Raw genomic sequence first — 14,315 nt, forward strand, 5'->3', positions numbered from 1 at the left:
GCCGGCCAGGCTTTAGTTGCCGCACTGATGTCTTATCCCAAGTATGCTCCTGCTTTGCAAGTTTAAATCTTCCTAAAAGGAGACAAACAGGAGCAGAGCTCAAGTTCTGCCCTAACACCGGCCAGCGTCCCCTCCCCCACCTCCACCGCCCTCCCAGGAGCTGTAATTCAGCCCGGACAGGAAGATGGAACAGGTGTCCTGGAGTTCCATGAGTTCCAGCAATACTCTGCAATCCTGCTAACCACCTCCCCCTCAGACAAGGATCCCCCACCCTCAGAAAAGAGAGTAAGTTTGTTTCAGTAAGTTTATTGTAAATTTCAGTGCTGCCGCAGCATAATCCTTTAGAAATGAAGCATCGCCTCGCCCGGATCCGTTTAGAGACAGCAGTGCAGACCGCTCAGTCCGCCAGAGCTCCGGTAACCGTGCAAGTCCAGGCCGCTTGACTCTCCTTTCCCTTCCTTCCCGCTGAGAGCGCACGCAGGCTGCTGAGTCACGCCTGCCGGGCCAGTCCGTCCTTCCCGGCCCCGCGGCCAACGTCCCGCCTCCGGCCCTCCTGGGCGAGCAGCAGCTCCCCACACTTGTAGAGTCCTCGGCTCGGGGCCAGCCTGCCCCTGCCGCCGCCAGGCCCCCTCCTCGGGAGGGAGCGGCACCTCCTCGCCGCTCTCCACGCGCGCCCCGCCTGCCAGTCTCCAACTCCGCACTCCCGCGCCCTCCGAGGGCGCATCCACAGAGCCAGCCGCGCGCTAGGCGCCCCGGGGCGTCACCACGTCGATCAGACCAAAGACCCCCGCAGGGCTGTCACTCGGGGAGAGTGATACTGGGCACCCAGTCGTTGACGCTGCGGCTCTCCTCGCAGAACAAGCTGAGCTTCTCCAAGGCAGGGTCCTTCCACGCGTCCTCATTGGGGTTCTGCGGGAAGAGCGAGGGTCAGCCTGGCTGGCTGCTAGCCGCTGGCGGGGGCAGGGGCGACACCGGGGAGGAGACGACACTCACCGAGATGAGGATGCAGTGCAGATCTCCCGGCGCGCCCGCCTCGTCGCCGGCGCCCACGATCGCCGCCAGCCGCTGCACGTCGCCCACGCGCACGATGTCGATGTGGTTCTCGCAGCAGAACGCCTGGATCAGCGTGAAGTGGATCTGCAGCGCGATGTCGCCTTCGTCCTCCTCGTCGGCGGCCAGGACGCAGAAGGTCACGTTGTCGGGGTCCCTGCGCGGGCAGGGAGAGGGTGGTGAGGTCGGGGCGGCGAGCTCGGGGGCCCCCGCCGCCGCCTCCGGGGTTTCCCCACCGCTCCCCTGCCCCTGGTCGCCCCACCCAGACCGCGTCTACACTTACACGTTCAGGACTTTGGCGGACTCGTAGACGCCGGCGGTGAGGCAGCCCTGGCGCTGTGCCGATAGCAGCAGCTCGTGCAGCGCTTTCCCGGCGCCCTGCATCCTGCGGACGAGCCAGCGCGTGAGCGGAGACTGGCCAGAGGGCGCGGCAGGGTCCCAGCCTCAAGGACGCACCCCACGCGCCCCAGCCCCAGGGACGTACCCCAGGCGACCCAGCCCAGCCAGCACACCCGCGCCCGGCTCCCACCCAGTGGGGCTCCCACCCCGGCAGGGCCCGAAGGCTGCCGCCCGACCAGCAGCGGACAGGGCAGGGCCAGGTTCCCCGTACCCCGAGACGTCCGGCGCCCACCCACCTGGCCGTGCTTTCCGGAACTGTATCCTGGCCGCGAACTTCTTCCAGAGTCATGGTGCGGTCGGCAAGCAGCAAGTTATCCACAAGAGGAGCCGGTGGAGCAGACCCGAGAGAGGACGGCGAGATCCGCAGCCCGACCCGGCGCGCCCACCGCCAGCGAGTGCGCCCCGGTGCCGCCGCGCGCCCTTATATAGGCCGGGCCCGCGGCGCCGCCAGCTGGCGCGAGGCTGCGCGCCCATTGGCCGACGCCCGCTTTCTGATGCAAATGAGGCGGCGGCCCGCGGCTCGTGCCAGAAGGCCACGTGGGGAGGGGCGCGGGGGATGACAATGCCTCAAATCTGCCGCTTTTGTCGGGGTGTTACCAGGCAGACTGGTGCCTGCAGATTTCATCTCGCCTTTCTGTTTTTTTTAAGTCCTTAAAAGGAAAAAATTTAAAAAAGAAAAAAAACCTTGCTTGCTGATAGGACGCTGCGATTTGTGAAATGCACCTTTGAAGAATCCAAAGAATTTTCTTTTGCATTCCTTTTTGTTGGCACCTTTCTATTTTCTCTTTACGTTTAATTTGGAGTTTGTGAGAATGTTGCTTTTAAGCCAGAATTTAAAGTAAGAAGTGCAGCACTGGCTTTAAGCCTGTAAAAAGCCGAAGCACAGGCCCCTCCAGCTGACACGCCCGCCCCCGAGCGCCGCGCCAGGCCTCCTGCGCACTCGACGCCTCGACCCCACCGTGCTGGAAGGTCGGAGCCAACCTCCCCGCCAGTGGCCGAGCGCTGCGGGGCGCCGGGCGCGCGAGCAGATTGCGGCCGGCGCACGCGGCTCGTTTGCATTTCTATGGAGGACGCACAATAGTGGAGGCCCGGCGTGTGGCAGTTTGCAGGAGGGACAATCGAGGCTTTCTCTTCATAGCGACACTGTCCACCTGCCGCCGGGTGGGGTGGGCAGGGCCCTGCCGCGCGTGAGGATCGGGGCCGCGTGCCGCTCCTGCGCCCCTCGGTGCGCGCCCCCTGCACCGGCCCCGCTGCCGTCCCGGCACGTTTGCATGTAATTCCGCCCCACCCGGTCCTCGCACGCGTGCAGAGCAGCCGCGCGAGTTGGAAAGAACATGGTGCTGCTGCACCGTCTACGCAGCCAGGTACACTCCGCCGAGACCCCGCGGCTACTGTCCCCGGAGCTTGGGAACACCGCGCAGAATCGCTTTCCAGGGGCGCCATCTACAGGCCGGCCAGAAGATCCTGACCTCCCGCTGCCCCCCTCACTTCCACTGGCCTCTACGGCTTGGCCTCCGGCCCTCTGGTCAACGAGCGGCCCCTGCAGGGTGCGCTGAGCCCCGTCGAAGCGGCGCATTAGTGACAGTCCGAATAAGGGCTGCAAAAACCACTCAGGGAGGGGGCAGGGGAGAAAGGAGACTCCGACCCAGTACTAAAGGAGAGGAGTCCATATTTCTTCTGCTATTTTGACATTTTTAATTACTTAAATATGCACATATAAAAAGCTTGTTTTCCAGCAATAGGGTAATGAAACTGGAAGAGATCTTGAAAGAGTTTAATAGAGGTTGCTGTGATGTGACCATCTTGGACCTACAAGTCGGCGCTTTCAGACGGTTCCCCACTGAGCGCATCCCTTTGGTGTCGGCATCTCTCTGCACTACAGTGAAACATGTGCTGGGGTGCGCTTCACTGGACCCCCTTTTCCAAGTGAGGTCTTGGAGACTGGGCAGACCGTGGGACGGCCCCGGGGATTCGCCGGAAGCCCAGGCTCGGCTGCAGGACTGGGCGGTGATGGGTAAGAAAACAGCCGGGTGGATTTGGTCTTCCCATTCAGGCCTACTTCGGTGGGTGGGGGACATACACGTATTTCTGGGCTCCTCCAAGGGAAGTGTTTGCTCTGCACTTGGAGGCAGACGCACTTGCCGGCACAGGGCCGAGCGCGGGAGCGGCGTCGTGCGCCCCCCGGTGGCGCGGGCCGAGGACGGCTGCGGCAGGCGGCGCCACCTGATTCCGCCGGCGGGGGCGGCGTTTGTTGGTTACTGTTTCCTTTCTTGCTTGCTGGCTGGTATATAAAATGATGATGTGCCTTGACTGGGTACGATATGTTTCTTTTTAAGTGATTGAGACTTAGGTATTGCTCTTTTTTAAAGCATTAAACATTTCCTAAAACGTATTAGTTCCAGTTGTCCAGGAAACGTTGCAAATAATACTTAGTTGACGTCTTAGCGCTTTCTGCCCGCCCCCCATTTATGACGCTAGAAATCGGCCCTCAGTCCCTCCTCCCAGAAGAAGGCCACGGACAGGCCTGACTGCGCGGGGAGGGGGAAGGGCGCGGCGATCCCAGTTGGCACCAGGCCACTCTGAAGGAAGAGGGCTGATTGACAGCCCCCTGGGGCGATTCTACTTGCCGGCGTTTTTGAGGTATTCAATTTCAGGAAAACCACCTTTCTGACATAGGATATGGCTTCACATGGGTTTATTAGGTCAGTGTGAATGGCCCCAAAGCCCTCACCTCAATTTGGAAAGAAACATTTTATATGGAGGCAAAGCTGGCCCTCCACCAAACCACCCCACGGCCTTGCAGTTGAGACAAATGCAGAGGCTCCTGGCTCTGGGACCGCCCGTCTCCCATGTGGGGTCAGACTACCCCGGGGGCGTGGGCTGTGCCGGATCCCCGTCCTGGGTTACCTTCAGATACCCTCCTGGCCTGTCCCAAGGTGGAAGGAAGGCGGTTGACCATTGCAGATGCCCCACCTGCCCCCACTGTAGGGCGTCCAGAGGGCGTTCAGCCAGGGTCTCCGCCTGCAGGAGCCCCAAGTCCTCAGAGGCTGTGATGTCACCCAAGTGCCCTGTGGCTGCACCCCGTAAACCTTCCCCTCAACCTTAACAATGCGGGTGATGGCCACTTCATTAAAGGGACATCCTCAGAGATGCTCTGCTTTAAAAACCCTTTGGAAATGTTGAGGGCTTAATTGTTGTTATTAACACATTCTTGGAAACGCGCGTCTCAGTCACTCTCAGGGCCTCACTAAAATGTTGGAGCGTCAGCACTGATTTGGGGGTGGAAAGAAACGGGCTTTGAGTAAGCAGTAAACTTGATGAGACAGACTCCGTTGCAATTTCTCAAACTGTTTCCTTTCAGAGCAGGTACACACGACAGTTAACTAGCAGGTTCACTCCCCGTGTGAGGACGGCCACCAGAGGCTGCAGGGCCAGCCGGCAGCACAGAGTCCCTGCTGCCTGCAGGCTGAGTCCTTCGCTATGTGGACGTCTCAGGAGAAGTCAAAGCCACTGCCACCTTTCCAATGGGCAGCTTTCACGTCTCCCCAAAAATCTGGATTTCCAGCTTCTCTTGGAAAGTGGGAAGATTTGGCCGCTGTGTGCCTGTGGTCTCCCCCTCACCACACTAACCCTCAGTGAGGGGGCACCGGGACCTCCAGACTGGGCCCTGCTCTCCGGTTCACCGCAGTCCCTGCCAGGCCCATTTGAGCCACTGAACCCAGCGTCTTCCTTCCTTTAGGTCACCTGCCTGTCCCCTGTGGCCCTTTGCATTTGCAATCTTTGAAAAGAAACTGAAGTTTGAAAAGCAAAATAAAGGGGCCAGGCTCTTAAAAGATGAGCATCCTTAGGGCAAGCCTCCTTGGGGTCCCCGGTTCTGCAGGGCCAGCACGGCATCTCCTCGTCGGCACAGGGCCCTTGGGGCAGTCTGGGTCGCCCCTGTGCTAACAGTCCCCGCATGGCTCACTCCCCCGCCCCACCCCCACCCCGTCAGCCCCTTCTCCAGGCGGGATCGGTCTCCTTGGGTTTCAAGAGGAGTTTTCCAAAAGCCTTGTGGCTGGTGGGGTGGACAGCAATGAGTCAGTGACAATACTACATTAACTCAAACAAGAAACCGAAACTTTGCAAGACACACACCTGTTACTTAAAACTAGCAGCATCCTCTCTGATATGTCAAATGTGGGCCAGCAGCCATGGGCCACAGTAGGATGCCCCCCACCCATTGCCACGCCCGGGGAGTTGTGCAGGCACACACACACACACACACACACACACACCCAGGTGAGATGTGAGGTCTGTAGATGGGGAGGCTTCGGATGGCAGCTGAGACAGGAAACAGGAAACACAGAAAGGGAAAGCCCCACCAGCCGGACGTCTGTGGTCCGTCGAGGCAGGGGGCTTTCTGGAAGGAGCAGTTATTCCCCGGAGAGCGATTAGATAGCATGTGAGAGGGTCCCCTCAGCTCAGTGAAATCCCTGAAACAGATGGGGCGTCAGCAGAGGACCTCCACGCACTTGGTACTTTCTGTATCCTGAGTAAGAAATGATTTGTGACCCGCGTCACAGCCATGGCCAGTGACACAGCAGCTCTCGCTGTAGCTGGAAACCCGAGAAGCCGCAGAAGTGGTGCCCCCTGCCTGGCCACATGCCTGGGTCTCCTGAGCCTCGGGTTCCCCCACACAGCGGAGAGCTGCCCTTTGCCCTTCCCGAAGCCCACGGGGAGTTTCTGAAGGTCACGCCTGGTCACCATTCGGCCCACATTCAGGTTTCTTTTGGTGGCAGTGTTCTGAAACCACTAAAAATCCAGCTCTGACTTGTTTGTTTGTGTGGGTGGGAGTGGGCGGCATGCACTTTCCATGTCACCCTAGATGAGCCCCAAATGTCACCTTGGGCCTGCTGGCACAGGTGGCCCTGCCTGGCCCTGCAGGCACTCGAGTCTGGGGCGAACTGTCTTTTCTAAGAGCACACAGGAAGTGCGGCTACTGTGGTCGCCGTCCCCAAGACGTGAACACACAGCATATGATACGTGAACAGAATTGCAGACCTTCTGGACTGAATGCCCCCCCACCCCATGCTCAGAAAGATATTGGAAGTGCGTGGACGCGCCCGGGAAAGGCAGCAGGTTCTCGGAGCTGCGGTTAGCAGGCAGGGCTCGAAGTGCCGAGCTTTTGCTGCTTACTGAACTCTGACCTGTAGCAAAAAGTGTGAGTGCACGGCAGAAAGAAAGTGTCAGGGAGAAAGAGTGCGGGCTGTTGTCCCATTAAATCTACTCGCCTTAAGTTCTCCTAAGGAGGCGCATCCAGAAATGCATATTGCAAGGAAACGTTTATTGCCATGGCTCTTCTAATAGCGAAAATCTGAAACCACAAGAGGGACGAGCGCTAATCATGGCACAGCCATAAAGGAAACATTAAGCAGCCATAAAAAATGTTTGGAAGAGTATTTCATGGTAAAGCCTCACGATGCAATGTGGAAAAGCGAGGAGCAAGTGTATGTGTCTCTGATCGTGCCAGAGCGTTTACAGCGCATGACCATCAGAAAGGACGGCTGTGTCTTGAAGTCACAGGACCTAATCCATGATTTTTTATTTTCTTCACTATACTTTTCCCCAATTAAACATTCTGCATATCAATTTTATACAATCCAAATTCGGACTTCCCGTGTGTAGTAAGCTCAGCGCGGACGTCGTTGAGCGGACTCCTGCTTCAGTGTCGAGCCAGGCGCCCTCTGACCAGACGGCAACGGAGCAAGAAGCCGGACGCCAGCGGGCCGTGCTTCCACGAGAGGCCGAGCGCGGTCTCTGACTCCGAGCCATCATGCTGCCGTGAGCCAGCCTGTCCCAGCCTCGGGGACACGGTCATGCTGCGCCCCGAGCTCAGCTCTGGACCGACTGGGATGGGGTCTCAGGTGACACACATCAGAGGCACGAGGGGCCAGTGGCCACATGCCCGGGGATGCGCCCTTTGATAGACGCGCAGTCCACCAGGATGCTCATTTTAGCAAGTAGCAGCGGATAAAGTTATCTTTCACTCCCTTTTTGGCAAAAATATTTATTTTCCAGAAATGAATTACCGCAATAAATTATGAGAATTGTTTCCATTGTTGACAAAATACATCAGGAATTCTAAAATTCAAAATATTTAAGTGTACTCAGCCTGTTTTTGCGACTCTTGTAGGTGCAACTCAATTTTCAGTGTTGAATTTCACCCATTTGGAAGAACAAGGAGCTCCTGAATACACTATTATTAGTGAAATTGGAATTATGATTTTATTTACCAGACTTTTAGAGGGCTCGCTACGAGCCCTGTTCTATTCCGAGCACTTTAAAAACATCACTTAATCCTCATACTCACCTGTTAGGTAGCTACTGTTGTCACATGAGGAAACTTTGGCACAGAGAAGTTAAGCAACTTCCCAGAGGTCACACAGCCAGGAAGTGACAAAGCTGGGATTTGAACCCAGACTGGCTGGCTCTGGAGCTCGCTCGTCACCAAGAGGAGTGAGATGAACTTCTCTGTAAAACCCTTTTTAGAGCTTTTGGGACAAACCATTTCGTCCACGAAGGATAAGGAGATCATCTACGTGAAAAGATTTCAAAAAAGTGTTTGGCTCTCCTTGGGAGCCCCTGCCTGATGGTGCCTGTCCCGGGGATCGTGATTGCGGGGTGCCATCTTGTGGTCAAAGAGGATATAGCTTCCAGCTCCGGAAAGCAGTCTCTTCACAGCTGGATCCACATCCTTCCGTGCCCCGAGTCCCCGCCCCATGTTTCCAGGGAGCCCGCAGCACAGTCACAGGCAGCTGTCAATGCCCAGGAGCAGCCGCCCTGGCGGCAATGAGCTCCCACCGCCCTGCCATCGACGGGCAGCCCTGAGGAGCCAGGCGGGGGCAAGTGTCTTCCTTCTGCAGGGCTTGCTACCCACGGAGACGGGCAGTGCGAAGTGCCAACAACGGGGAGAACAGAACCACCACCCGGGCGTCCGTGCCAGGGGGACACTCCTGCCCAATCTACAGACTAGTTTCAGGAGACCAACGACGTGCCCAAGGTCACACAGCTAATGACGGAGCTGGGATTCAGCAGCCTCTGGCAGACCTCACATAGAGCTCATGACCTGGGCCACCCGAGGGTGGAACCTGGGCCGACTGCTGAGCTGCCGGAGATACAACCCCTGCAGCGCCCAGCGAGCGCAGGCAGCCCCGGCGGCTTGCCTGCCTACCTTCCTTCCCAGTTAGGAATGCCCTGGGGCCCCGCATGCCCTCTGCTCTTCTGACCTCCTCACATCAGACACACAATAGAAGGCAGATGGATTATTTTTTCTTACAGACTCACAGGCATATTTAAACTTGAAGGGACCTACAGGGCAACTTTCTCCAAAATACTGCCCATCTTGGACACAGACGGTGCTCCACAAGGCGTCCGTCCCAGGCAAGGGTGGCTCCGCCAGCGGGTGCGCCCAATTCCTCCACCTCCATCCATGATCGCACTCTCGGTGGCCATAGCGGTGACAGCCCCTCATCTCTGCCTGACGCAGCGCCACCCGATGGACCCACAGGCCCCTGCTGCTCAGGGTGTCCCCGGACCTCAGCATCGGCTTCCCTGGGAGTTTGTCAGAAATGCAGAGCCTCAGGCCCTGCCCCGGCCCTACGGACCGAGAGTCCGCATGTTAACAAGGTCAGGGTGGTGCTCGTGTGCCTGCGGGTGTGTAATGCGCTGCGAGAGAACCCGGCCCAGAGGACAGCAGACTCAAGCCAGGCCAAGAGGTGTGGGCGGCACGGGTGGGGCAGGGGCACATCACAGGGGACCGTGTCGGGGGCAGCACAGCCCAGGCTGAGGACCGAAGGATGAACTGCAAGCCAGGGGCCGTGCGAGGCTCTGTTCTGGACCATCACAGGTTTGGGGCACCTGGGGAGTCACCGCTGGGCAGTGGCAGATGTGGGACATCTGGACTGGATACATAACCTCGAGACTCATCAAGGCTGTGGCCATTTCCTAAATGACCTCTGAATCTGAGAGGGCAGGGTGCAGGCTGCTAGTCCCCTCTCCCCTTGTCGCACAGAATAGGGCTTCACATTCGCACGGGTCTCGGGTGTCCCGGCGGACGCTGCTCTCCCATGCCCCCTGGTCCCCAGTCCCAGCTCTACCCGGGCAGCGTGGACTGCCACCTCACCTGCTCAGACTGGAGCTTCTTTCCACCAACGTCAGTCTCTCCCTCCCTGCGGCTGTGGGCTGACCCACGCCAGTGGGGAGAGGGCAGCCACGGGGACGGTGCCGGCCCCCGCTGACCGGGTGGGGCCGAGCGCCCTGCTGGCCTGTCCTAGTGGAGCGGGTGGAAGCTTCTGTCTTCACTCCCTGGCTTTCGGAGGTCTTTTAAAATTTTTAATTGTGACGAAACTCCCAACATAGGACGGTTGCAGGACCAGCAGAGAAAGCATTCCTGCGCGCCGTTCCCCGGCCCCCGTCCACTGAACTCTTATCGTCTTCTCGCTTCCTCACACCCATGCGTGTTTCTCTGAACCATTTGACAGTAACTCGAGTGTGCTGCCTCTTGACCACGATATACTGCAGCGTCTAGTTCCCAGAAATAGGATATTCTCCTCAATCCATAAATCACAGTAAAATCAAGTCAGGAAACTAACATTGGTAGAGGCGCAGCTACCATCTGACCTACAGACCGTGGCGCGATTTTGTCGACTGTCCCCGTGATGACCTTCGCAGTGAGGAAGCCCAGGGTCGTGGCGCATCCGGCCTTCATCTTCCATCTCCTTCAACCTGAAGTGATTCCTGAGCCTGTTTGCGACGCGGGCGCTTTTTGACACAGCATCCAAGAGGTTGGGCCCCTCGTCTTGTAGGCTCTCCCAGGACTTGGGTTTGTCCAGTGTTTCCTCACAACTGGATTCAGGGGATGCAGGCGGCACCCACGTCCTCTGCAGGGCGGCTGTCAGCAACGCGCTGACTGGTCTGCTCTTGTTGGTGGTCCTGGATCAGCAGGCCTTTGATCAAGGTGCAGTCTGATGAGGGCGGGCCGGTCCGGCTGGCGCGAATGCAAACTCACACAGTCTGATTCGGCTGTGGATCTGCGGGCGACACATGGATAAGAGGCTCCTCCCCACCTGCAAACGGCGGCAGCAGCCACCTGGGGACACGGCAAGCTCTGGTTCTCAAACTAGTACCTGATGGGACCCTACACAGGGTGGAAGGGGTGATGGAACGGGGGTGTTGCGTTTTCCCACGGGTTTGGGAAATGCGGGTCGGGTCACGCCAGCCTGGGGCTTTACTGCAGGGTGGGTCAGGGCTTTCATTCTGTCCGAGCGTGTCCTGGATCTCCCAGAGAGAGGTTTGGGGTGCCACGGACCTCAAACTTATTTGACCACAGACCCTTAGTCAGGGACCGTAAATTGGGGTTCCGAGGGATGCAAGCTGGGGTGCGGCTGCAGGTGCTCCCGGCCCTGACACACAGGGTTTGTCCATATAGGACAGCACCCCTCAGGCCCCCTTCACCTGAACTTGTCAGAAACGCAAATTCTCGGTGCCCAGACCTCCCGAATGGCCCACTCAGGGGGCAGGCAGGGTGATGGACACTCCAACAAACTTCTGGGGCGTCTGCGGCATGCCCCACCCTGAGAACCCCTGAAATACGGGGCGTGGCAACAGCTATGACACACACACACCCTCCCCAGACATCAAAGCTGGAATGTTGGGGGGGGTCCCCAAAAGCAACAACGACAAGGAGGAAAGGAATTTTAGGGGCGTTTCCCTCGAGCTGATAGCGATGGATGAGGGGCTGCACGGCCAGGCCCAAGGCAGTTCTAGGGGGGCTCCGAGGAACCCCCTGGTGCCGGGTCCCTATGGCCACTGACTTCCCTTGGACAGCCATCTCCACCAGGCCCAGAAAGCCCAGGAGGGGCTCTGTGCACACCCTGACCCCGTGCAGGGACCGAGGCTTTCCCTCCCTGGGGTCAGGACTGCAAACATCATCCTCAGACGGGCTCCACCCTGCGGAGCACAACCTGAAGCCCAGCGTGGTCCTGTGCAGAGAATGTGCCAGGGCCACGGCGGGAGCAGAGCCGGCAGCCCCAGGCCCCCTGTACACAGATGTCACCACAGCGACTCCGCCCCTCGCCAAGTGCAGTGCTCACTCTGATGGAACTTTCATTGCTGGAAATGGGGCCAAACCAAGCAGAAGTGACGCAGTGACCCCTGGCAGTCTGCTTTTGTGGCAGCTGCTCAGGTCACACCCAGGGGACAATCTGAGGCTGAGGCCAGCTGCCCACTGCCCCCTCCTTCTCTCCCCGCTGCTCGACTAACAGGCCAGGGGGCATTTTGCAGACTTCGTGGATGTTAAAGTCCAGTCTAGCACCTTTTTGGTTGTTTCTTAAGTCCTAAGAGGTTTGCACTGGGGTCCAGGGGTCTCTCCACCCTGAATTGCATGGCTTATTTAGGAAGTCTCCCCTTAACTCAAAGGGTGTGGTATTTGGGGAGAGTTTCCCGTGGTTCTGGACTGAATATAAACGTAAAGAGTTTCAGACAGTAGCATTAACTCAAAACTTCAGGAGCATGTTGGGAAACCCTCATTTGCACTCCTCCATCTCAGCACTAAAAGGTTTGTAGTCACTCATGGAATCCAGACTGCAGCAGACTCTCCCTCATGGAGAGGCCTTCATGATGACAGTTCCTCTTTAGTGGCATTCACAGTAGCAGTGATGGAAATAACAGCCTCGGTCGAGCACTTCTGCACCAGGCACTCTGCTGAGCCTTTCACTTACATCCTCTCACTTGCTTTTCCTAACAGCCTGGTGAGGTAGCAGTCCCGCCATTACCAGGCCAATCAATGGGGAAGCGGAGGCTCACAGGTTGGGTAATGTGCCCAGGGTCCCAGCAAGTAGTCAGGACTGACCCCAGAGCCCACACTCTTAACCGCACAGGAATATTGCCAAAATCTGAAGACCGTAGAGGCAGAAGAACCCTGGTTTGAATGCGTAACTTGGAAGTGACAACAACTGGTGCCCGTGGTCCATCCATTGCCCACATGAGACGCCCATTAGATGTGAGCGTCGGTGAGGGGACAAGCAGACCTGGAACCTCAGGGCTGGCAGACAAGGGGCTCGGCTCTCACACGGCTGTGCCCAGGCCAGCAGGCTGGGTGGGCCCGTGCACGGCTCAGGGACAGGATCTTCTTCCGGGCCGTTGTCCCACCATCCCCTGGAGCAGCGTTACCCGCAGTGGCTGGTCTGAAACTAGATAAGACACTTGACCACAGTGTGAATCAACATACTGCTTCCTTCGTCAAGAAAGTTTCATTTTACAAAGAAAACGTTACCTGAGCTGAACAGCATGCTGGGAGACTCAGTTGATCTGCTTTCTGGCACCTGCTCCCCTCTCCTCGCGGAGGTAGCAGTCACTGGGGCCAGTCCTAGGGCCGCACTTTGTGCAGACCACACGGCTCCCCACCCGCCTGGGGTTGCCACAGTTTCCACCAACGAGAAGGAAGGAGGGAGAGCACGGAGGACGCATGCCCCAGGCCCAAGGTCACACGTGTCTTCTGTTCCCGCATCAGTTAATGCAAACTTAGCCACAGGGCCACCCCTCGCTGCAGGGCCGTGAGAGATGCAGCCGTGTGAGAGGCCTGGGTCCATGAGGAGAGAAGTCCTGAGGATCCCCACGTCCCTTACCTGCTTGTTTCTGCGCACGGGCGTGCGGCTCCCTGCTGCCGGTGGGTGCAGCCGGACACATTTCTCTCCTGATTCCCCTCCAGCCGCACAGGGAGATCTCAGTTACCGGCTCTCTCGAAGTTAGACGTGGCCAGGAGTTGCTTGGGCTCTTGAAAGAAAAGCAGAAGACACGCAACACCAGCGTGTGATGCTCTCTGCTTTCTGCTTCCCTGCAGCCGCGGGCACACACTGGTGGAGGTGCTGCGAGATCCAGCGCGTGGAGCACGGAGCCGGCACGTGGTGGAGAAGCGGCTGGAGCCTCGCCCTGACCCGCAGGCAACTTCGAGTGAAAGAGAAGTATGACTGTGTGTGTGAACCACTGGATGTGGGGTGCTTGTTACCAGCCTGTCCTGACGCACACAGAGGGACGGCAACTCTGGGCTCGTTGATGTCACTCCTGAGCTGCCCAGTGCTGGCTCCTCTGTCCGTTTCCCCCAATCCTACAGCTCCATGAATGCCCCTCCCGCATCGCACCAAACTCTTTGCACCAGGAAAGCATCTTTGTGCTGGGCCAACAGTGCTCCCAAAAGTCATGTCCCCCGTAACCTGTGAACGTGCCATTGTTTGAAAATAGGGTCTTTGCAGATGTAATCAAGTTGAGGTGAGGTCATACTGGAGTGAGGGGGTGGGAGGCAGCCTAAATCCAGAGACTGGTGGCCTTGAGAGCAGAGGGACATTTGGACCCAGATGCACAGAGGAGAAGGCCGTGAGAAGGGGGAGGAGAGATCGGACAGGTACAGCTACAAGCCAAGGAACCCCGAGGATGCCGGGAACGCCAGAGCCTGGAACGGCTTCTGCGCTGAGCCCCTAAAAAGGAAGCAGCCATGCCCACATGTCGATTTCAGGCTCTGGCCTCTGGACCGGTGAGAGAATAGGTTCCTGTTACTTAAGCCGCCCTAGCAAACTCAGACAGTCCCTAAAGGACTTTGCAGTGGTTTCAAACACGTCCAAAAATCCTTGACACCACTTCCAACAGAAGGGAGCCTCATTCCCCTCGGCTCAAACACATGACTGCATCTGAGGAAGCGAGGATGCGTGTCTCCGAGGCCAGGCCATAGAGGGGAGAGCCTGGCTCTCTCAGGAGACGCCCTGGCCCAGCCACTGTGCTCCGAGGAAGCCCAGGCACATGGGGAGGCCACGTGTCCCCACCAGCAGCACCAGCAA

The 14,315-nt window shown here is 58.1% G+C and overlaps 1 protein-coding gene across 1 annotated transcript; it reads right to left on the reverse strand.

Annotated features, from left to right (window-relative positions):
* Positions 1 to 290: 290 nt before the first annotated feature.
* LOC124241323 (growth arrest and DNA damage-inducible protein GADD45 gamma) lies at positions 291 to 1,833 on the reverse strand. Its single transcript, XM_046665022.1, has 4 exons — positions 1,686 to 1,833; positions 1,334 to 1,435; positions 994 to 1,207; positions 291 to 909 (listed from the first exon to the last, which is right to left on the reverse strand). Exons 1-4 carry the CDS (start codon positions 1,736 to 1,738, stop codon positions 799 to 801), a joined length of 480 nt encoding a protein of 159 aa, XP_046520978.1. The 5' UTR covers positions 1,739 to 1,833; the 3' UTR covers positions 291 to 798.
* Between the last annotated feature and the right edge of the window lie 12,482 nt (positions 1,834 to 14,315).

The sequence above is a fragment of the Equus quagga genome, chromosome 6 (assembly GCF_021613505.1).
Source record: "Equus quagga isolate Etosha38 chromosome 6, UCLA_HA_Equagga_1.0, whole genome shotgun sequence".
Classification (NCBI taxonomy): domain Eukaryota; kingdom Metazoa; phylum Chordata; class Mammalia; order Perissodactyla; family Equidae; genus Equus; species Equus quagga.